The sequence below is a fragment of the Theropithecus gelada genome, chromosome 3 (assembly GCF_003255815.1).
Source record: "Theropithecus gelada isolate Dixy chromosome 3, Tgel_1.0, whole genome shotgun sequence".
NCBI lineage: Eukaryota > Metazoa > Chordata > Mammalia > Primates > Cercopithecidae > Theropithecus > Theropithecus gelada.
Window position 1 is genome coordinate 29733453 of NC_037670.1, and position 23525 is coordinate 29756977.

General features: G+C 49.9%; 1 protein-coding gene across 2 annotated transcripts; it reads right to left on the reverse strand.

The window, feature by feature from the left end:
- Positions 1-5672: 5672 nt before the first annotated feature.
- OLIG1 (oligodendrocyte transcription factor 1) lies at positions 5673-7947 on the reverse strand. 2 transcript variants are annotated; one of them, XM_025379777.1, is made up of 2 exons: positions 6415-7947; positions 5673-6044 (listed from the first exon to the last, which is right to left on the reverse strand). In XM_025379777.1, exon 1 carries the CDS (start codon positions 7848-7850, stop codon positions 7038-7040), a length of 813 nt encoding a protein of 270 aa, XP_025235562.1. In that variant the 5' UTR covers positions 7851-7947; the 3' UTR covers positions 5673-6044; positions 6415-7037. The 2 variants fall into 2 exon arrangements, with proteins under 2 accessions (XP_025235562.1, XP_025235563.1); XM_025379778.1 differs by having other exon boundaries at positions 6395-7947.
- Between the last annotated feature and the right edge of the window lie 15578 nt (positions 7948-23525).

Below are 23525 nucleotides of genomic sequence, written 5' to 3' on the forward strand. Positions count from 1 at the left end.
CCGCCACCACCATCACCACCACCACCACCACCATCACAACCACCACCACCTCCACCACCACCACCATCACCACCACCACCACCATCACCACCATCACCACCACCACCACCACCACAACCACCACCATCACCACCACCACCACCACCACCTCCACCACCACCACCATCACAACCACCACCACCTCCACCGCCACCGCCACCACCACCGCCACCACCATCACAAACACCACCACCACCATCACCACAATACAAATACTCTCTTTAATTGGTCCTCTGGGTAGATAAAATGTTATCAAATCACCTCCAAGCTTTCTTTACTGATTCTTCATCTGCTCAAACTATTTTTTAAGATTTGAACAGAATGACACCTAATGATCACTGTCTGAGGAGTTGAGGGTTTTGGTTTTCTTGCCTGTAACACTCAGTGGTGACCAGGACGAGGAACATGTATGTGTTGAAGAGTGCAGGCTGTGTGAAGCCTCCCTTCTGCCCCATCTGCAGTCCTTGACATCTCGCTACCCACATTCTTAGATCAGGCTCCACCAGGTCTGGAAATTTTGGAAATAAAAATCAGATAAAAAATGAAAAAGTGAAACTGAAAAAAAAGAAAGCTAAAAGTGAAATGACCTAAAAGAATGACCCCATGGTCTCAGGGTATTTTGGCTCAAGAAAGTGGCAAGACATTGATGCCTGGATCATGCATTGGTTAGACACGCAATGAACAGAAGCAGCCACAGCCAGACGTGGGGTGGGCACTGGGGTACAGGTGGGGTGCCCCAGCCTTGCCCCAAGAGCTGAGGGGAGGAAGGAAAATGACCCCTCTCCACATTACAACAATGATAGAGAGGACAACCCTTGGGGGCTGTCTTTCTTCTAGACAGACTCTCATTTCTTTCTGTGTCTGGCTGCTACGACTGCCCTGAACTGGCTTCAGCTTCTTCTGTCTGTATATCTTCACGTTTCTGTTTTCTCATCTGTAAAATGGGGATAATGCTGGTGCCTACAAAATTAAAGCATACATGTAAAATGCTTACAGCCCTGCTTGGTGCCCAATAATACAATGAATTCTTTTTTTTCTTTTCTTTTCTTTTTGAGACAGAGTCTCGCTCTGTGGCCCAGGCTGGAGTGCAATGGCACAATCTCGGCTCACTGCAAGCTCCGCCTCCCGGGTTCCCGCCATTCTCCTGCCTCAGCCTCCCAAGAAGCTGGGACTACAGGCGCCTGCCACCACGCCAGGCTAATTTTTTTTGTATTTTTAGTAGAGACGGGGTTTCACCGTGTTAGCCAGGATGGTCTCCATCTCCTGACCTCGTGATCCGCCCGCCTCGGCCTCCCAAAGTGCTGGGATTACAGGCGTGAGCCACCGCATCCGGCCAATACAATGAATTCTTACCAGCACTATTGTTATTTTTATTTCTAGTAGTACAGCTCTGCCATTTCTGCAATGAGTAGCTTCTCCTTCCCACCTGCCTGCCCCCAGGTGAGTTAGCTTTTGTTTTTTCTTTCTGTTTAACCTCACAGATGAGTCTTCTCATCTGCTCTTGTGATTTTGAAGTCTCCTGGTCGTGTGACTTTGGCATTCTCTAAGGAGTAACCCACATTACTTAGAAGCTTCTGGGACGCAACAGCCCTTATTGAATCCCAGTGCTGGTAGCCTGTTTCCTGGGCCCCATGGCCTGCCTTGGGTTGGTTCTCCAGGTACAGGGCCTGTCAGGGGCATCTGTCCTCGATTTCAGGCCACCACTGCAGAGGGTCCTGTTGGAGAGTCACTCATGTCCATGAAAAACACTCAGCAAAAAGATGCTGACGACGTTGACCCAGGTTCCAGCAGGGTCAGAATGTCTAGTGTCCGCGTGAAAACACTGTGAGGCAGCCAGGAGGAGAAAGTCTCCGAAGCTGTGCCCTCAGAAGCCGTTTTCTCCTCGCACCCCACTGCCCTTGTCTGCCAGCTGCCTGCTTGCTCACTTTCTGAAACTCGAATGACAAACCTGCAACCGTCAGAGGATCTCTCACAGCGGTGGCCCTGCCTCTGCCACTCCCTGTCACCAGTCTGGGCCTTTCTTGGGGCTAGGGGGCGAGGCTGCCAAGAAAGTTCAGGTGGCTCAACTACAGCCAGGTCAGCCAGCAAGGGATTGGTCCTGAGCCTGTCTCTCCCGGATGCCACCAGCAAGGACAGACCACAGGCTGAGCAGAGAGCCTGGAAGAGACCAGAGCACCGAGATTTTCCATGGGGCAGAAGAACATGCTCAGCTCTGGGTGGGGACCTCCTGTTGGGGTTCCCATTCCCTGTCTCACCAGGACAGAGCAAGGAAGCAGCCTGTGCTCCCCAAAGCAGGTGCTAGTCCCTGGCATTGCTGCCTCTGACCACCTCTGTGGCTGTGACTATGGTTCCCGACCATCCTGGGCCTCCGTTGCCTTATTCAGTAGGGAGAAGAGACAATGGATGATTTGCGAGTGCCTTTGCCTGCCAGCATCCGTGAGACTCAGATACGATTTGGTGTCTGAGGCCTTTGTCCCAGGTAGTGGCCTACTTGTGTGCTCTGTCCTCCGTGGTCACCGCAGAAGGCTGAGCATGGACATAAAATGCATTCTTTTTGCTTTCAATCAAGGCATTCCTGCCCCCGCCACCACCCACCACACACACACACACACACACACACAAGTGTCACGCAGCCTGTGGAGTTTAAGGACTTGGAATATTCAGCTGCTTGTCCTGAGCTCAGAGCCTGGCCTCTCAACAGCAGCAGGAGGGAAAAGGGAAAGTTTGCGGAGAGCTCCTAATCCCATGTGAGCAGAAAGAATGTGGCTTGGTTTCTTTTCAGGCATTTCAGCTTTTACGCTGGGCTTAGTTAAAAATGACAGAATGGGAACTACTTAAGAATGATTTCCCAATGTCTCCATAAATAACGAGACTAGTTTGTGTGTAGGTTTCGAGGAAGATCTTGCTACTCCAGTTTTGCACTCTAACTGAATCTTACTTGGAAACAGTATTTCTAACATCTTTCCCCACAACTAAAATCTGCCGGATAAAAGTGAATTCATGGTTTTGAAAAACATGGCATTTTTCACCCCATTGCTTTGTGAGCCTACTTCAGTGAATGTGGTAAATGTGGTAATCTTATGGAGTATTTATTGTGTGTGCAGAAGAGGGAAGAGGCAGTGAAGAAGCAGGAAAATACCTTATAAGGGAAATATACTTTCCCAGTCAATGCACTGCATACCCAGCGAGCAAAAGTGTCAATTGAATGACTCTTCTCAACCATCACCTTGCTTTTGACAAGTTCATCAGGTATCTTTCTATGGCAGAAAGAAAAGCCCCTTTTTTCCTGGCTGGCTTCCTCAACACAACAGGAGGCTGCAGGGGGTCTAGTTAGCAGGCTGAGGCTCCCTTGTTCCCAGCCTCACCTGAGTACCTAAGCATTCAGGAAAGACCAAACACCTCAAAGCAGAGTGTAACACGGAAGCACTGTTGTTCATCAGCTACGCTTCAGTAAGTGGAAATATTTTCCATGATTGGAGAGGAGCCTCTTCCTCGAAGGAGCCACTTACCCTCTAAGCTGTATATTTCACAAGGTTACAGTTTTATGCCTAGTGTCATCAGTTTTCCTTAGAGGAGAACATCGGTAAATAGACCATCACTGCGGGCTAGGCAAATCCCATCGTGTATTTATTCTGCTGTCTGTTTACTGATTGCTGCACTCCAATACATATAACAACATAATTTCTCAGGGCCTTGTGAATTTTCCCATTAGGTTCAGTTTACTCTAATTGCCGGGACCTCACTTTGGTGGTTGGCTGGATGCAGGAAACTTCTTTGGCAGTGAGCCGTTGTTTGGTTCCTTCTTATCTTGCTTCTGAGGTGTTAGAGTGCCTTTCTCCAAGAACCTTACTAAGACCCTCCCAGCTGTCCCAACCCCTTCAAAGACTAGCTTACACTTGTTCCTTCTGCACAAAGCCCACTCCGGCTAAAATCAAGTAAGGCGGGCAATTCAACTAGCTCCTTTGCTGGTGTGACATAGCACTGAAGATTTCTAAAAGCAGTTCCATGCCCTGGAACACACATGTCTAAGCTGAAACTCCGTGCATGCAGAATACACTGCCCTGCCATACACAGATGTTGAGCAGTCTGACTTTGCATTGTGGACACTGTATATAATTACCTTTTACCTCTTTCATCCTACAGGACTCTTCAATGCTTGCTGGTACTATTTTTCAGGATGTAAACTCCTTATATAGAGCAAGTCTGCTAATCTTGCTTGGCACAATGGCCAAAAACACACTGCATGCAGGCAGGTAAGTATTTTGATGGTACCCGAAACAGCCCTGTGTATCCTTGTTAAATTTGTTTATAGCCTTTGACCTTTCTGAAAAGCATGATAAGCTGTGGTTTTCTTGATTAAATAAAAAAAAAAATCACACACATATAGTGTCACCTTTCCTATAAGGCATGGGCTGCTTGTTCCCATTTACAGGTAGAGACAGGCAGACCCATTTTCTGCCCTGTAGCTTTGTGCTTCTTCTAGAGAGGATGTCTGGAATGACAGTGGCATCTAGGTGCTGGTGTTGGACTGTGGGAGAAATTGTTTGTTTCTAATCCCTTAGAAGTATTTTTGTTTCAAGGAGAACCTGAATTGCTTTTGATTTCATTGATTTTCACTTTTTTTCCCCTGCCCCTTGCCAAGATATAAGGTAAGCAAGGACAGGCGTTGAATAAACAGAAGGCCAGAGTTCAAATCTACAGAATTTTTTTTAATAAAAGCTGGTGACTTTGCTGGTGGCAATCTAGGAAGCATGAGAAATCCTCTTTTGGAATGAGTTGGTGCACAGAGCACCTTCTCCCATGCCCTCTCCTGACATCATAAGGAAATAGACACAGCATGGTAGCCAGGCAATGCCCTCTGTCCAGCCACCTCCCACCTCTTCCCCCACCTCCAAAGTGAGTGCTCATTTTCTCTAAATGTATATATGCCTCAGGTAAACCAACATGGATGAAATTGAGTAAGTCTCTGGGTTTTCTTTAATTTTCATCAGGTAAAAGGGGACACTACTTCTCTACTACTCCCCTACATTAAACAGTGGTTGAGTTTCATTAATAACTATGCAGTGTTTCAATACTGCAATGTGAGCAGGTCAGCCTTCCAAGTTCTTCTTAACAGCACCAAACAGACAGAAGAGCTTTCTTGTCCTCTCAGGTGAAGACAATTCCAACCTGATTTAAATGATAGGGTGGGTGGGTGCAGCAGCGGGAAGCTCATACTTGTGTGGTGTTAAGCTTCTGTCCAAGGATATAGAAAAGGTGGCTATCCCAGAAAGATGTTGAGCTACAATTTTATGATAAAGGTATTGCTTAACCCATTTTCCAGGGGATGAAGTTGTAGTTAAAAGAGACCTATGCCTGAAGCTTGGCAAAGAATGAATTCCTGGAATTGCCTCTCTCCCTTCTCCATTCCATTCTCTATCCCACCCACCCACTTACCTACAATCCTCACATTTCCCACGGATGCCTGAACTTGAACTACAGTTGCCTGTTCATTGGATTATTTTACAAATCAGGAAGTCACGTTTTAAAACATGGGACCCCGATCATTTGCCAACCTACCTTCACCCCGAGGTTCTAAATCCACTAGGATACAAGGACTTTTTTATTACCAAACAAATCAGGCAAAAAATGTAAAAAAATCAGACTTTAAATGTTTTATTTTGTTGATTCTGTACAGCGTCAGGAAACAAGGTTAGAAGTAAAATAAAAGTGCCAATTAAACTCAGCTACTACCAACAACCAAAACCTTAAACGTAGAAAAAAATCAAAGCAAACTGCGGAAAGGTCATAGCATAACCTTGGGTAAAGGAATTTGTTAACGTCTGTAACAAATCGAAACTGACTACGTATGTAGCTCTTCAACTGCAAGACGGCGAGGAGGAAGACTTGCGGGCCGCGCTGGTCAAGGGCCCGGCCCGCTAAGGAACAGCGGAAAGCGCCTTTCCGCTGTCGCCACTGCAGCTGGGATCCGCCGAGCAGCGGGCGGTTCAGGGCTCCCGGTCCTCCTGCGTGTCTTTTAATGAGAACGTTAATTAGCGATCTTGACAGGACGGCGACTGTGAAACGCCTAGTTACCTATTTTAGTAAATCGGGAACACTGCGTGCAAGGCGGTTGGTTTTCGTTTTTAAGCAAGCTTAAATGTTGGTTACGCTACTTTTGGGGAAAGGGAGGCAAAAGGTGAATCTCGAGTTCTAAGTTGCCTTCTAAGAAACCCCCAGGATTCAAGAGCGAAAACTCTCTGCGACAAAACACTGGTTGCGCGAGTGTTAAATACAGTTCTCCAAACAGCTGGTCTACAAAAGCGGACCCAAGTCCCAACCCAGCGCATCCTGCGTTGTCCTCGCGCCTATCCACCGCACCCGGACGCCGACCACCTGTCCGCCGAGGGTCCGTCCGTCTGCCACGTCCCAGACCGTCCGCACCGCCTAACTGGTCTTTTTCTGCCTCTTGAGGTCCGGCAGCCTCCTTTGATAGGACCTGGCCGGCGGGAACAAGGGCGCCCGTGGCCTCTGGCCGAGGAGAAGGAAAAGAACCAAACCTCTGCCCCGGCCGCTGCTCGAGCGCAGCCCCTAGTACTGAGAGCCGGAGTGCTCCGCTCCGGGGAGGTCACGCTCGGGGATGGCCTCTCGCCGCACCCAGGGCGCGCCAACCACGGCATGGCGCCCTCAATTCTACATCGGCCCCGCGAAGCGCGCAACTCCAGGGACAGGGAGAGAGATGTGCTGGGTGAGAGTGAGCACTTTCTGCCTAAAGCCGCTGGAACCGACCCAGAACCCCAAACAGCCCCGAGGCGCCATCGAACAACCGCTCCGGTCACTTTAACTTCCCAGGGGTGGGGGCGGGGAAGGGGGTGCCCGACAGTCCCTTCCTCTGGACTGGAAGGTTCGAAATGCTCTCCTTGCTCGGCCTCGCTCTCCCTGACGCAGGGAGCAGGGGCGCGGAGAAGCTGAGCGGAGGGAGGCCGGGCCGAGGTCGCGCCCCAGGCCCAGGCTGGCCCTCACTTGGAGAACTGCGCCTGCACGGCGGCCAGGCCCAGGCTGGCCGGGACCAGGTGCGGGAACTTGCACACGGCGCAGGTGCAGAGGCCGGGGCCGCCTGTGCCGCCGCCCGGGAGCGCGAACTGGCCGCATGGCGGCTCGTCCAGCGCCAGAGACAGGTACTTGGCGGGGCGCAGCGCGTCGGGGGGTCCCACGGCGCCGGGCGCCAGCAGCACGGAGCCCGGTGCGGCGGCGAGCAGGGGCAGCCCGGCCAGCAGCAGGCGCGGCGCGGCGGGCCCGGCGCCCTCGCCCAGCGCGCGGCGCAGCTCCTGCAGCGAGCTGCCCAGCAGTAGGATGTAGTTGCGGGCGAGCAGCAGCGTGGCGATCTTGGAGAGCTTGCGGCCGGGAGCGCCCTGGCAGTGCGCCGCTGAGTAGGGCAGGATGACCTCGCGCAGCGCGTCCATGGCCAGGTTCAGGTCCTGCATGCGCTTCCGCTCGCGGCTGTTGATCTTGCGCCGCAGCTGCTGCTGCTGCTCCTCCTTGGCGTCCGGCCGGGCGCTGCCGCCCGCGTGCGCGCCGGACCCAGGCCCGGGGCCTGGAGGCTCGGCCGGCGCCTCCGGCTTCTCGCGCGCAGCCTTGGGGAGGAGGGGGGCCGTCGTGGAGGAGGAGGAAGTGGAAGAGGTGGTGGAGGAGGAGGAGGAGGAGGAGGGCGGCTGCCTATAGCCCACCAGCTCGTAGAGGGAGGCCCCGAGCTGCACGTCTCCGGGCCGCTGTGGCCGCAGCATGGTCCCGGGGGCCGCGTTCACGCGCGCCTGGGAAACCGCATAGTACATCTGGGAGGCGGTGGGGGCGGCCAAGGACGCCCTTCAGGAACGCCCCGGGGTGGGCCCGTCGGCAGGCCGCCCCTCCCAGCGGACCTGCGCTTGGGGAGCCGATGGTGGGGCCCTGGCCCGCGCCCTACCCCTTTAAACCCGGCTTGGGAACCTGCGGGGCAGCGGGCGGCGGGGCGCAGCCAATGGAGGCGCGAGGCCGGGCGCAGCCGCGTGTTCATTGGCTGCTTGCGCCGGGGCCGCGCGGAGGTGCGGCTGGCACCGCTCTAGGAGGTTATTGTGAGCGCCTGCGCCAGCGGCGCGGGACAGGCCCACTGAGTGGAGTAAGGGCGCCTTTTCAGGCAAGCGGGGCTGTTGAAGGAGGACTGGTCGCACTGGTCAGGCTGCAACTCACGTGCCTTCCTCCAGCAACTGTCTACTCAAAAACGACCTCCCCCATACTTTTTTTTTTTAAACTGTGATCACCTATTCATAACATAAAATTTACCATCTTGTTTTTAGACTACTGTTTAGTAATGTTATATACGTTAGTGTGCACATTAAATTGATTTAAATTAAATTCACATTGTTGTACAACCAATCTCCAGAACTCTTTTCAACTTGCAACCCTGAAACTCCACCCATTAAACAACTCCCCACTTCCCCTCCCCCAGCTCCTGGAATTCACCCTTCTTTTGTGTCTCTATGAATTTGTTTTACTCTAGGTCCCTCATATAAGTAGAATCATACAGTACTTGTCTTTTAGTGACTGGCTTCTTTCACTTAGCATACTGTCTTTGAGGTTTATCCATGTCGTAGCATGCATCAGAAGTTTCTTGCTTTTCAAGGCTGAATAATATTCCAGTATATGGATATACCACATTTTGTTCATCCATTCATTCGTGGATGGACATTTGGGGAGCTTTTGGATGTTGTGAATTATGCTGCTATGAACATGAGTGTATCATTTTTTTTTTCCTTAAAATACATAATTTCCTGCCAGGTTCAGGTTGCTAAATTTCTGGACTAAATGACAAGTAGCGTTAGGATGGTTCCTCCCTGCCACTCCCAACCTCCTTCCCCATCCCTCTGATCGAAAGGTCTTTAGGGACAAAGGAGCCTTTGGGTCGGGTTTTTTTCCTTCCCAAAAGGGATGGTCTATCAGCAACGTGACATTTGCTTAAGCAAAAGTCACTTGGAAATTGGCCTCTTATTAGAAACAAAACAAAACACCCACATAGTCCTATCGGTTGAGGGTGGGAATGAATCATTTTATTTGCCAAATAAAAGAGCATTACTTGGTGTCTATGGGCATTTTCTACCCCCCGCACCAGTGCGTGCTACCACAACTTGTCAATGTCCTGGGGAAGAGGGCATTTTGGCATCTAAACCTCTATCATCCAATATGCCTATTTAAATGTAAATGAATGAAAATAAAATGAAGTTAAAAATTGAGCTATCCAGTTGCACTAGCATTACTTCAAGTGCGTAGTCCTCACAGGTGCTAGTGACTATCTACTGAACAGCACAGATACAGAACATTTCCATCTTCACAGAAAATTCTACTGGAGAGCACTAATCTAGAGTATGACAGAAGGAAAATGAGCCTCCTCCACCATGGGGCTCTTTGGTGTGAGAAGAGAGATGCGATTGAAGGGCCTGTCCATTCCCAACAGGGGAGCTCATCTCTGCTCTAGGAGCTGGTGCCTGTGCTTGCTGGTTTCAGGGCTGCCTTGTTCTGGTTTTCTTCCACCAATATTTGCCATATGGGTTCACTCTGATCTTTGCTTCTGACCCCCAGCTCTGCATGTAGCATCCTGTTTATGCCTGAGGTTTAGCTCCAACCTTGCTTTCTTCTGGAAGCCTTGGTCATTTCTCCTCTTCCTCCTTTCATGACTCTTGGCAAACCATTGATAGGATTTCTTCATAGCCTAGATTGTGTTATGTGGATACCATCTCTGCATTTGGCTATGATTTTTTTACAGTAGGGACCACCTGCTTATTTCTGCATCCTCCTGAAGCCTACCATAGTGCTTGGCACTTACTGTGTGTCCTGGAGGTCTCTAAGGATGGTCTGAAATCTCCATTAGCTCAGAGTCTCATCCCTTAAACGCACAAACTCCTGACAATGCTCTAACCCAAGCATTTTCCTAAAGATTTTATAGAGAGACAAGGAACCTGGTAGGGCCTTCTGCCTCTCAGGGGGGCCTGGCCTGACATGGACATGGTGCTGGGGGCCCCGCTTTGGGAGAGAGAGGGAAGCCTTGGCAGGAAGGAGCTGAGTGCTTAAGCAGAACCATACTAAGCAGGAAGGAGAGAGAGAGACCAAGGGAATAGTCTTGAATGTTTCAAGCAATTAAGTTTAACGCCTCACTGATCATTTCGCCTTCGGTTAAGCAACTTGCTTTCAAGTCATTTTTACAGACACTTTCACGTTTGGTTCTCACGGGGCCCCTGTGAGTTGGGCATTTTTGATCCCTTGCTGTCCATGATATGACTGAGGCTCCCAGAAGGCAATTGATTGCTCTGTGCCTTCAGACAGGACAGGCAGAGCTGCCCCACCAAGGACTGGCTCCCTGAATTCCCTCCAACAGAACCAGGCTTCCAAGAAGCCCAGGAGGGGGCCATGATGGGGTGGGTTGGGGACTGGGTGTAAGGATGGAGGCCAGACTAGACCGCGCCAATATTGATGAGTTGGTGGGTTCCAGCCATGTTCCCCAAGAGAGTGTCCCCAGAATCCTGCCACCATAAACCCTGCTCCAGCCTCTCTGGCAATGCCCACCCTCTCTTTCAGGACCCTCTGTCCTGTAGCTGAGATGCCAGATTGGGGCCCTGGTGACCTCCTCCTCTGGCTTCCTCCCCTGCACACAGCCTAGGTGGGGCCCCTAGGATCTTACCCTGCCAGCAGGAAGAGGAAGTGAATGGGGAAGATAAAATCTAAAGCCTTGGCCAGAGTTGCCTAACTTGTACCCTCCCTATTTCCCACCCACAGGAAGGGGCACCCAGGAATCAAAGAGGTGGAAACACACACATGCTGCTTTCCCCCCCCAGAAGCACCCCTCTTTCCTGTGGGTGTCCCTGAGGGTTTTCTTTAGACCTAAGTCTCACCTCATCTCCTCCTTGGAAAACTTATCCCTCCCCCAGCCAAGGATACTATCAACTGGATATGCTGTGTATTTCAGTGCCTTGGTAGAGGGCCCCAGAAGAGGGTTCTGGGTGGCCATCCAGCTCCAGCCTGGGCACGGGATTTGGGGCTGGTTGGAGCTGGTGACTTGGATGGTCCCTTGTGCCAGGCTGAAGCAGCGGCATGCAAAGCGTGACAGCTGGCAAGGGCCAGCCAGTTACTGTGGCCGCTGGCACGGGCCCCAGGGGCTGTCTCAAGGGGAGGCAGCTGCTGTGGCCTCCCACATTGAGGACATGCTTGAGGAGCAACTTGTGTCCACCATAACAACCGCTCTTGTCTTTGCCTAAAGGGGGTTGTGTGTGTGTGTTGGTGATTCCTTTCACTTTGCAGAGGTGTGTGCCTCAGATTTCCTTTTCCTTGTGTAGAAACCTAGTGTCTCCTGTCCATTCCCCCGTCCCTGCCACCTACTCTTGCTTTGGGTCAAGAAGCTTGGACCTTGGAAATGGCAGACTGGGGACTGAAAGCCTCTGTGATATGTGAGTGTGTTTCAGATGTAGCACCATCCCTCTCCTCTGTAAGAACGGAGATGGGGTGTACTGCTGCGAAGCCCCCTGTTGTCCTGTGCGAAACTGTCCTCTTGCAGAAAGCCAGCAGAATGTAAACAGTTGGTTGCTAAAATATGCTGCTTAGCTGGCTAGAGCTTAGACCTCTAATGGAATAATGAAGTTCACTTTTTAAAGTGCTACTTACTTCTAAAAAGGTCAATATTCTCTGGAAAGTTTAAATTACCCAGTAGGTGTTGATATTCACACTGTCTCTAGGAGAAGTGGCGGCCTTGTCCATTGTTTGCCCTGTATCAGGTCCCCCCATCCCATCCAAGTATAACTCTTCCTGGAACACAAAAGTCAGGGAAGGAGCCGCAGAGAGAGTAGCCCTTACCTTTGTTCTAGATTTCTCCTTTCTGGGTAGAGGAGAGTAGTAATAGAGAGGAAATGGGGAAGAGTAGATGGATTATGCTTTGGTAGTTTTTCTTGGATAGGGAGGACTCCTTAGGGAAGCTTGATCCCATCTCATCTGGGACCAGCTCGCCAGAGTCTCAGTCACACTTAGAAACAGTTCAGGTTAAATAAAGATTCCTGCTGGGAAAATGTGAAAGAAAATGAGTTTTGTTCACTTTGACAGAGAATACAAGTTAAACAAGTTGTTGTAAACTGACACAATGTTTATTGTTACTTACAATGTTGCGTAGTTGTTGTGTACAATGCAATATATTGTCACAGTTGTCTTTATTTCCAATGTGGAAGGGCATAGGCAGTAATACAGTGTTCTTGGTTCTGATGACAGCACTCAAGATTATCAAATGTCATGGGTTGTGTTTTGCAAATATTATAAGAAGGTTTATTTTATTTTTAATAAATGGCATTTTAGCTTAATAAAGTTTACTACTTAAGGTTATTTCTGAGCCTAAATTTGTCCTGCGATATGTGTGTGTGTGTGTGTGTGTGTGTGTGTGTGTGTGTGTGTGTGTGTAAAAGTTAAGAAAAAATAGGAAAAGAAATTACCAACTGTGTATTTTGGGGGGGGGGGCTTCCTTTTAATTAAAAGGTTTTGTTTGTTTGTTTGTTTGTTTTTCCTGAGACAGAATCTCACTGTGTCACCCAGGCTGGAGTGCAGTGGCGCATTCTCACTCACTGCAACCTCCGCCTCCCAGGTTCAAATGATTCTTGTGCCTCAGCCTTCCAAGTAGCTGGGATTACAGGTATGTGCCACCACGCCCAGCTAATTTTTTGTATTTTTAGTAGAGACAGGGTTTCACCATGTTGGCCAGGCTGGTCTGGAACTCCTGACCTGAAGTGATCCACCCGCCTTGGCCTCCCAGAGTGCTGATATTACAGGCGTGAGCTACCACTCTCAGCCTAATTAAAAATCTTGATCTAGCTTTTGGTGACATAGCTCAAACAGATGGGCACGGCCTCTCTCCCCACACGACATATACACACCCAGAGTGACCTAACAATTGTGGAAATCTACATTGATTCTGTGAGCACCAAACAATAAAATTCTATACATTGCTAATAAACATGCATTTTAATATCTCTGACTGTATATGTGAAAAGAACTATTCTTTATAAGAAGTTTCACATAATTATCGTGAAATGCATTCTAAAAGAGAAGTGCATCCTTTGTTTTATAGATGTTCAGAGAGAGTTTCTGCCACATCAAAACTTGAAAGCAGGTTGGTGGATGTGAGACAGAGAGATGGAACGTAACTGACAGAGGTTCGCAGAGGGAGTGTGATAAGAATAACCGTGCATGAAGATATGGATATTAGCACATGCTACTTGGAGTCTGTGGAGTTGGTTTGGGGCAAAACAAAAATATCCTCTGAGCCTCCCTGAAGGTAGTAGCTGAAGCCAAATGTTTCCAAGGCTTACACTGATACAATAAAAAGAGACAATTTGCTTGGAAGGCTGTGGCTAATTTATAACACAATGTCCAATGTCATGGTTAGTTTTGTTGCAAAAAATTGGCAGTTTAACCCAGAGTCTCAGGCAGCCTGAAAAGATGCGAGCGGTTCTGGCCGCAGCATCTCTGGCTTGCTGGATGTTCCGAATGGTTCAAACAAGCCCTTTCATAGAGACGCGGGGCCAAGTGCGCTCAAAGGAATGAGGGAAACAAAGGTGGCTCTGAAGTCATTTCCCCGCACTGGGTCCAGCCATCCGGTTTCACTCCTTCCCCATTGAACCGGCAGAATGCAACAGGAAGAGCGGGGATGAAAGAGAACAAACAGGCCGATGTGTTTGGGGAGAGAATGGAGAGAGGCCGGGGCGCTGAGCTGCTAAACTTTTTCATTCTACGTTTTCAGAAAGGAGTGAATGATGAATTATAGAAACCTGAAAGGTAATAAAATATGGGTCACTGAAGCGCTGAGGCCAAGTTCCTAAAACACCTGCAGAGGCAGAAGGTTCTGGAAGTCAGTGCAGCCCCACAGTCGCCCGGGCAGACACCCTGCCCGAGACACAGAAGGGGACTGTTCACAAGCTCACCTGTTGTTTTCCCGTTGGCTCCCGGTCCTTCCCCGTCTGTAAGAGCTGATGGCTGGATCTGACTCCAGATTAGACCACCAGGGGAAAAAGAAAGGCCGTGTGAAGACTTCCCAGGGTGCAGTTAAGGAGACCGGAGCTCCAAGGCCACCGCCTTTTTCTCTCGGAGGCGCTCTGACCTGGAAATATTAACTCAGTGGTGAGGACTATCCAAGTTAAACATGCAAATCGTCTTCCCTACAATATTCTAAGGCTTTTCTGCTCAAAGACATGGCCTATTTATGTCTTACAAAGAAGAGTCCTGATCCTCAGATTGGGGATAAGAACAGCTATACTCATCTGAACCTCAATTTCCTCATCTCTAGAATGGGAGTAATAATATTTATCTCCTAGGGTTGTTGCAAAGTTGAGAAGGAAATGTAAGAGACGGCCAGGTGCAGTGGCTCACCCCTGTAATCCTAGCACTTTGGGAGGCCAAGGTGGGTGGATTGCTTGAGGTCAGGGGTTCGAGATCAGCCTGGGCAACATGGCGAAAACCCATCTCTAGGAAAAATACAAAAATCAGCCAGGTGTGGTGGCGTGCACCTGTTGTCCCAGCTACTTGAGAGGCTGGGGTGGGAAAATTGCTGGAACCCGGGAGGCTGAGGATGCAGTGAGCCATGATCATACCACTACACTCCAGCCTGGGCAACAGAGTGAGACCCTGTCTAAGAGAGAGAGACAGAGAGAGAGAGAGAGAGAGAGAGAGAAAGAGGAAAAGAAAGAAATGTAAGTGAGATGTCCCACCCAGAGCCTGGCACATAGCAGTATCTCAGTAAAATGATTAATAGTAGCTAATGTTTATTGAGTACTTGCAATATGCCAGGCACTATAGCTAATACAACCTCTGAACCTGACTCCCCCCACATATTAGAGTGCAGGCTCTGTGGTGAGACCCTTGGGGCTCCAACTGAGCCCTGTCACTTACTTCATTCATGGTTTCCATTCAGACTAACGCAGCATCCCAGCTCTGTTTGTGTAAGTGTGTGCCTTCTCTGCATCCAGCATATGCGGTTTCCAGACCCTTCTGTCCCTGGGCTCGCTGAATACCCAAGATGTTCCACTCATATGACCCTGTTTCAGGGATGCTGTCCTGGACACTAAGCCAAAATCCAGCAAAAACTTGCTAAAGAAATTGTAGCTGGACACATTGGCTCACACCTGTAATCCCAGCACTTTGGGGGGCCAAGGCAGGCAGATCACCTGAGGTCAGGATTTCAAGACCAGCCTGGCCAACATGGTGAAACCCCATCTCTACTAAAAATACAAAATTAGCTGGGCATGGTGATGGGCACCTGTAATCCTAGTTACTCAGGAGGCTGAGGAAAGAGAATCACTTGAGCCTGGGAGGTGGAGGTTGCAGTGAGCCGAGATCACACCATTGCACTCCAGCCTGGGCAACAGGAGTGAAACTCCTTCAAAAAAAAAAGAAAGGAAGGAAGGAAGGAAGGAAAGAAGGAAGGAAGGAAGGAAGGAAGGAAGGAAAAAAAGGAAGGAAAGGAAGGAAAGAAAGGAAAAAAAATTGTAGAGATGGGAGCTCAGTGTGCTCTTAGACACCCTTGGAGAGAGAAAGCTGTCATGCCAGCTTCGAGGCCAGGCTACCTGCGTTGGAATCCTGGCTGCCTTACTTATTAACCGTGTGACTTGGGAAAAGATGCTTACCTGTCAGTACCTCAGTTTCCTCTATCTGCAGAACAAGAATGAAAATCGAATTTATCTCCTAGGAGGGTGAGGTGGTATCTGTAAGGCACTGAGAACGTGAGGACAGCGTTAGCTGTCATTATCATTTTACCGAGCCTTGTTATGAGTTGACTGTGTCCCCCAAATTCATGTTGAAGTCTTAACCCCCAGTCCCTCAGAATGTGACCTTACTTGGAAATAGGGTCATTGCGGAGGTAATTAGTTAAGATGAGGTCACTAGGGTAGGCTTCTAATGCAACATGACTGGTGTCCTTATAAAAGGGAGAAATTGAACACAGACACTCACACAGTGAGAACTCCATGTGAAGATGAAGGCAGAGATTGGGGTGACACTGAGATCAGGGTGACCTTGCAAGACAAAGAAGCTCAAAGATCGCCAGCAAACTCCAGACACTGAGGAGGGCCTGGAGCAGATAGTCTCTCACAGCCTCAGAGGAAACCACCCTGCCGACCCCTTGACCTTGGACTTCTGGCCTCCAGAACTGGGAGGCAGGACATTTCTGTTGTTTAAGCCACGCAGTCTGTGGCACTTTGTTGATGTCAGCCCTGGCAAATAGATACAGCCTCTGAGCCTCACTCCTCCTATGTGTTAGAGCACAGGTCTGCAGTGAGTCCCCAAGGGCTCTAACTTAGCCCTGCCACTTCCAAGTTTATGAACTTGGGTGAGTGACTCAACTTCCATGTGCCTGAGTTAATTCACCTGTAAATGAAGCTCATAATGACACCCAACTCACAAGAGATTTTTAAAGCAAGGATCTGATGTGTATGTGGCTCACCATCATGTTCACTGTTCTGTGTAGCTTATTTTGGTGATTTCTGGGGACCTGGAGTCTGAAGGCAGAACTCTGCTCTAGGTTAGATTACCTGGGGATCTTGTTCAAGTGCAGATTCTCTTTCAGTGGGTTTGAGTGGGGGTTGAGATTCTGTTTTTCTTTTCTTTTTTCTCTTTTAGAGATGGGGTCTTGCTGTGTTGCCCAGCTGGGAGTGCCGTGACTATTCATAGATGTGTTCATAGCTCACTGCAGCCTCAAACTCCTAGGCCCAAGTGATCATCCTGCCTCAGCCTCCTGAATAGCTGGGACAAGGGGTGAACAACAAGACACCTGGGATATTTTTAATAAGCTCGCAGATGAAGCTGATGCCGGTCAGAGGACCACACTTCAAGTAGTGAATAGTGAGGGCCAAGATGACCTAAGCAGGTCCCATCAGGGATCATGAGACTGAATTTGAATTTTACAGGAAACCTTCTTTCCATATCCATGTCACTTAGGCACATGAATATTTGATGAAGTGCCCAGCCGTGCTTAAGGAAACAGCAAAGTCGGCTTTGGAGAAAACAATGAGGAAACGAGTAGGGGTGGATGTCCTGCCTTTCGGGAGGGCTGCTCATTGGTGATGGGGACAGATTCAGAAGAGCCTGAGACCTCGGATCGGTCCTGCCCCTGGGAGAGGAGGTGGATGGATGACATGTGGTGGGTGTGTGATCACCTGGAATGGGGCAGGGTGAAGAAGCGATGTGCCTGGAACATGGGCCAAGCCGATTCTTCTGTCTGACCTTGGCTCCAACTGTTCCTTCTGCCTGAAGCCTCCCTCCAGGTCTTCTCAATGTTGAGGTCTTAGTGAAAATGTGAGCCCCCAAAGAGACCTTCTCAGACCACCCAACCCAATGGCCGGCCACCCTCCCAGTCAGTTACTCTGTGGCCACTCCTCTCTGCTTTATTTTCCTCTTGGCACTCAGCAGCAGCTAAAGTCACCTCAGCACCTACTTGCCTACTTGTTTGTATGTGACTGTTCCTCCCACTCTAGAGGCTTCCATGAAAGCCCCGTTCTCAGCTGGATCCCCGGTGCTTGGACAGAGTTGGTCCCCGAGTAGCTGCTTAATAAGGACTTGGATGAATGAGTGAAGAGGAAGAATCTAGATTGACTGATCAAAGACCTCTGACCCATTCAGGGGACTTCGGTCAGTCATCTGCTGTGGTGCAGAGCCCTGTTCCAGGCCCTTGGAGAAAGTGTGGGCTCCCTGCCTTCTAATCATTTGTAATCTGTTTGGGGATATGAAGGATGCCTAGGTGAACATCTGCCTAGCAATATCAGGTTACCACGAAAGGCCAAACAGTGGTATGGATGAGGGGTGAAGCCTGTGTGTTAGTTCCTTGGGGAGGGGCGGGGGGGGGGGTGCAGGGGTCATCGGAGCTGCTGTAGACCTGAGAACACATATGCACTAGTAGATCTTATTAAAATGCAAAGTCTGGAGTCTGGTTCGGTGGGTAGGGGTGGAGCCCAAGGTTCTTCATTTTGATAAAGTACCCGGGTGGTACTGATGCTTTGGTCCGAGGACCACAGTTTGGAGGACAGCAAGGCTTTACTTTTGAGAGCTGGGTGAAGGAGAGGTTGTTGGCAGCTAAAGTGTCTTGGAAGGGGTTTGATAAGCAGAAGGAATGGGTGGGTTGGGGGGTCGAGAAACGGACAGGCAGAGAGGCGGAGTCACGAGACCATTATGTATGGAATAGAGAACGGGAACAGGATGGAAGGACAAGCAAGGTGGTTGGGGGAAAGGAAGGGGTAAAATAGGGAAAATTCCCCAGCCACAGCCACTGTGATCTACACCCTCCCTGCAGTCTTCTGTTTTTAATAGCAGTTTCTAGAAGGATTGAGACACTGGTGCATTGCCTTCCTCTGGTCTGTCAATCAGTCAGAACGTGTTTTCAGAAATGTTGCAACCTGAGATTGCCCAACAGGTGTTGGGCAGGGGCAGAGCTAGCAAAAGAGGCTGCTTTGAAGTCCAGGTTTGCGGGTGCATGCTCTGCACAGAGGTCTGTGGTCACCTCTAACCAGCTGTGATGGAGATGCTTCCTGCAGAGGAATAGCCCCACACTTATTTTTTGCAAACCACCTTCACATCTGTTATCTCATTTTAGCCTTACGGAACTCCTATGGGGTTGGGCAGACAACTGTTTGTTTTGCAGATGAGGAAGCTGAGGCCAGTCCAGTAACACTTGATGCAGGGCCCTGGCTAAGACAGACAGGAAAGAATTGTTCTCTGAGTCTCTTACACTGTGCCTCTTGCCTCAGTGCTCATACATGTTAACATATACAGCAGGATTGGACACCCGCAGTTCTTTGATCAGAAAAACCTTCCCAGGAAGTTTGCAGAATGATGATCTCTTGATCACTAGAATTTTCTTGCCAGGATGGGATGCAGTCCAGCCTCATGGTGCTAGAATATTCTAGAATCTCCCCTGGGTGGGCTTGGCCTCCCATCAACTCCCTGCTGATGGGAGGGAAAGCGGTGCAGCTGTGGCAACTGGCACTGCTTCCCACATTGCATGGAGACTAAGGTCAGAGTCAATTTCATGCTCCTTCCTCCCCTATTATGACCTTCATTATCCTGGCGCATGGCAGCTGCTTGTCTCCAAATGAGGAGACAGGAAGTATTATATCACTATTAATAACATTTAAGAAGAGCAATAACACCATTATTAACTCCCGTGATTCTTCCCAATTTGAGTGGTGGATGCTTTTAAGTTCTGCGGAGCGTTTAGGGCAAGTTTTCCTTTGCTTTACCAGACCAGGGACTTGCCTGCATTGTTGGACTCTTGCCAACAGAGCAGGATTCATGTGCCCTGTATCAAAGGGAAGAACTGAGGTAGCTGTCACTCTTCAGGTCTAAAATTCTGCAGTGCTGAGAGTATCAGAAATCAGTATTAGCCTGGATCAAAACCGTGTCTCTGCCAAGGACAAGAGATTCCTGGTGCCCCCTGCCCTGGGCTGGGTTCCAGCTGGCTGGGTCACCCATCACTGGCTGCTCCTTGGTTTCATCTGTTTCAGGCCCTCCCTGCTCTGAGCTGGTGGAACCCAGTGGGGCACAGGGGGATGGCTGCTGCTGGAGAGGCTCGCTGGGATGCTCTCGGGATACAGCTTTTTTGTCACTCCCCAGCCCTGCCTTTATGCCGCCTCTCAGCCCATCTGCAGTAGTGTGGGTTCAGGATACCTTCATGGGCCTCTGGAGGTTTGCACCGTAAACAACACACTCAACAGACAACCTCAGCTCCCCATTTACTTCTCTCTCCAGCATCCACTACCCATGTTAAGTTTTGCTCTTTCCACCCTTTTGCCTTTCCAATCTCTCTGGCTCCTCCCTGTGTTATTACGCATATTAATTCAGCACAATCCTGGCCCCAGCCCCCAGACCCATCCCCCTGCCCACCAGCTAACAGAACTCACCCTCTTCCGAAGACACATGTTTAACTTAGCGTACTCTTGCGACTCATCGTTCTCTTCCAGTCAAAAGCAGTGCTTTTTCTAGGAGGACTTCTGGTGAATGACTTCTCTATGTCTTATTAATCGTAGACGCTGACTACAGCCCAGAGAAAGGGAGGCATCGTGAGCTGGCGACAGCCCACATTGTGCCCACTCTGTTGGCTCTTCAGCTGTTCACACCAAGCCTCCTTCCCCGGCCTCCCCCAGCACTGTACTGCAGACGGGTTCTCCACCCTGGCCAAGAACTCCTGGGCAGGCCTCTGAGCCCACCTATTTCCCACACTGCTCCCTGTTCTTACCCTCCCTGCTGTCTTGCTCTGGAAGCCATATGGATGTTGCAAATATCCCCAATGCTGAGGCTACACCTTGGCTGCATGTCTGTGGGAGACTGTGTGCCAAGTGGGGAAAGGACTGATCATCCAGATTACGGCCTGATAGTGCATGCCTGGTGCCTCCTGTTCTCTGTGGTCATGGATGGAATCAGAGCTGCCCCTGAATGCTCCGACTCAGCCACCTGCCCTGGGCCTGGACTGCAGAGACCCCACTCGGGCCCTCACTGGCTGTGCCCCTTTCCATGGCTGAGGAGTATTCAGGACCATGGGGACCGGTCCACCCAGAGCTTGCCCCCATCCTGTGCACGTGCACGAGGCCTGCAGCACAAGACTAGGGGTGCGGAGAGGAGAGGGATGGGATACGGGCCATGGGGACTTATTTCTCTTCTTTCTCCTGCGTCTCACAATATTCAGAGTAGCCTCATTTGACCCTTCAGTTTTTCCTTTCTTCTGGATAAATGACCAATATCCAAGCTTCCCCTAATATACATAGGAGGAGACCACCCTGGCTTCAACTCCAAACAAAATGTAAATCAGGCAGGTTGTCTGTTCTCTCTTGAAAGCGTTTGTAGCTTTCTAACACACTGAGAATTAAATCCAAGGGCCCAAAAGGTTCTACCCAACCTGACCCCTGAGCTTTTGGGTTTTTGGAAGCAGTGGCCGTATTAGAAGTCAGATGGTCTTGCTTGGGGCTACATTGAGAGAGAGACAGAGAGAGAGAGAGAGAGAGAGAGGCCTTGAGACTGCACAGGGGTGGGGTGGGGGGAGGGTCTGTCTGCTTCTCAGACTCCCTGTCCTGCCCCTTCTCCATCCCTGCTCCCAGCCCCGGCATTGCAGTTACCTTGCTCCAACTGCACAGGCCGCATGGACCTTTCTGCATCACCCCAGCCTCGCTCCTGCCTCTGCACCATTGCTCTTGCAGTTTTCTGTCCTTGGACCACCTGTCCTGCAGGGCCTCAGGGTATTCACACTTCTCCAGGTTTCTCCTCCAAAGTCATCTTATCTGAGCTGCCTTCCCTGCCCCAGTATCCATGTAGTAACCATCCTTTTCCCCTGTAAGCTTTGCTTTCTTTCCAGCCTCAAATTATATTGTAAATATTCTTGTCCCCAGGGCCTAGGACTGTGCCTGGAACATATAAAGTCCAGGATAAGTACTTGTTGAATGAATGAAAATCCAGCCATCAGGAGTTATTAATTACCTTCAGACTGTTTGGCTGCGTAAAGAGAAATCTCTGCCACACATCTTCATTTTTTATTTTCCATAGAGATGGGGGTCTCACTATGTTGCCCAGGCTAGTCTCAAACTCCTGGCCTCAAGCGATCCTCCAGCCTCGGCCTCCCAAAGTGCTAGGATTATAGGCATGAGCCACCATGCTTGGCCAACCACACGTCTTTTATAGAGGCATCCGTGGCCTTGGGGAAACAAAACGTCCACAGTGGACATAACAGACTCCAATACCCCGCCCCACACTTCCTGTTTATCTTTTCCCATTTGAGGGGAATCCTGTCCACCACTGTCCTTTTGGGGTTACTGCACAGCCTCAGACAGACAGTGCTCATGTGCAGCCATCCTCCATTTATCACCAGATGCCAAATCCCGAGGGAGCTCAACTCCAGCCTGCTGTACAAAGGTGGTCAGATCCTCCGTTCTCCTCTACTAGATATGCACAAGTCCCCACTCAGAGTCCGTGGAGACCAGGCAGCCTCTGGTTTCTCATGTTGGACTTCCCCCTGAGGCTGTTATCAGCCTTGAGCAATTGCTTACATACTGCAAACTGCTTTTGTTCACATTTGCACAGGGAGAAGTTTCCATCCGTGGCTAGATGGTGCCATCCATGTTCATCCACTGCCAGTGCTCTCAGATGGCTGAGAATTACGGTCCCGGGGGGAATGGGGGGAATGGCAGACCCAGCCTCTCCTGTGCTGTCCTGAGGGGAGCACCACTCGAAGATGTACTGTCCTGAGGGGAGCACCACTCGATGTGCTGTCCTCAGGGGAGCATCACTCGAAGATGTGCTGTCCTGAGGGGAGCACCACTCGAAGATGGAGACTGATCCGTTCAGCCCTTGCAGGGGCGGAAGGTGGAAAGAGTGAGCTCCTAAGGTAACTGGCTTCCAAGGATAGCCCCCACTGCAGCACGCCTCCAGCACCCATGCCGATGTGTCATTCCCTTCCAAATTAAATCCGGGCTGGCTGCATGACACACATTGGTCAACAGAATGCAATGGAAGTGAAGTTATGCCTGTTCTAAGCCTAAACCTTAAGGAAGTCTGGCAGCCTTCACTTTTGTGTTTTTGGAAGCCAGTTGCCATTTTAGAAGCTCAGCCAGTGGGGCCACATGGAGAGAGGGAGAGATGCCCTGAGTCTGCATGGAGAGAGAGGAAAGGAACCCAAGACCTCAGACCTTAACCCAAGGCCTTGTGAGCCCACCACCAAGCAGATCCAGCCAACCCCCTCCATTTAAGCCATCTGTGCCAATTATTAAGTGGTGACCCTGACTGAGCCTAGCTGAGGCACCAGACACGGGAGGGAAGAAGCCATCATGGACGTTCCAGCCCTGCACATGGAGCAGAGGGGAACCATCCCCATGATACCCTCTCCAGACTCCCCACCCTCAGGGTCTTGAGAAGTCATGAACTGGTGATTGTAAGTCACTAAGTTTGGAGATGGTTTGCTCTGCCACAATATAGAATTGAAACAGTCCCCAACCCTTGTATGTGCATAACTCTTGCCTGCATTTCCTAACTGTAAAAATGTTTCCATGGGTCTGACTGCCCCTGCCAACCACATACAACAAGAAGAGCTGTCTACCCCTTTGGGCATGGGAAGTGCATTTGACTAGTTGTAGCTGTATTGGACGTAGGCATATCACATGGAGGTAAACTGCTGAGGAAGCTCCTTGAATTTTTTTGTTTTTTTTTTTACAAACATTTGCATTTAAGCTCTATGGATATTTGAGACATCCAAGGAAGTAAAAAGTTCAAAACATTATAACTGGGGAGGTGGGAGATGGAGGACCTTCAGGTGACTCTGAAATACCCTCATGCAGGGGCATGCCCAGCTTCTATTCTTGTGTCTAAAAGATTTGTAAAGTTATTTTGTTTTCACATCAGTGAGGTTGACAGTGGCCAGTTGTCACCTTCATTAATAGTAAAGACAAAATGGCTCTGTAAATCTCTTAGACATTTGGAATATGCCT

What these genes read in the sequence shown, in the direction of transcription:
- OLIG1 (XM_025379777.1), bottom strand. Translation starts at nt 7,850, where the DNA reads ATGTACTATGCGGTTTCCCAGGCGCGCGTGAACGCGGCCCCCGGGACC.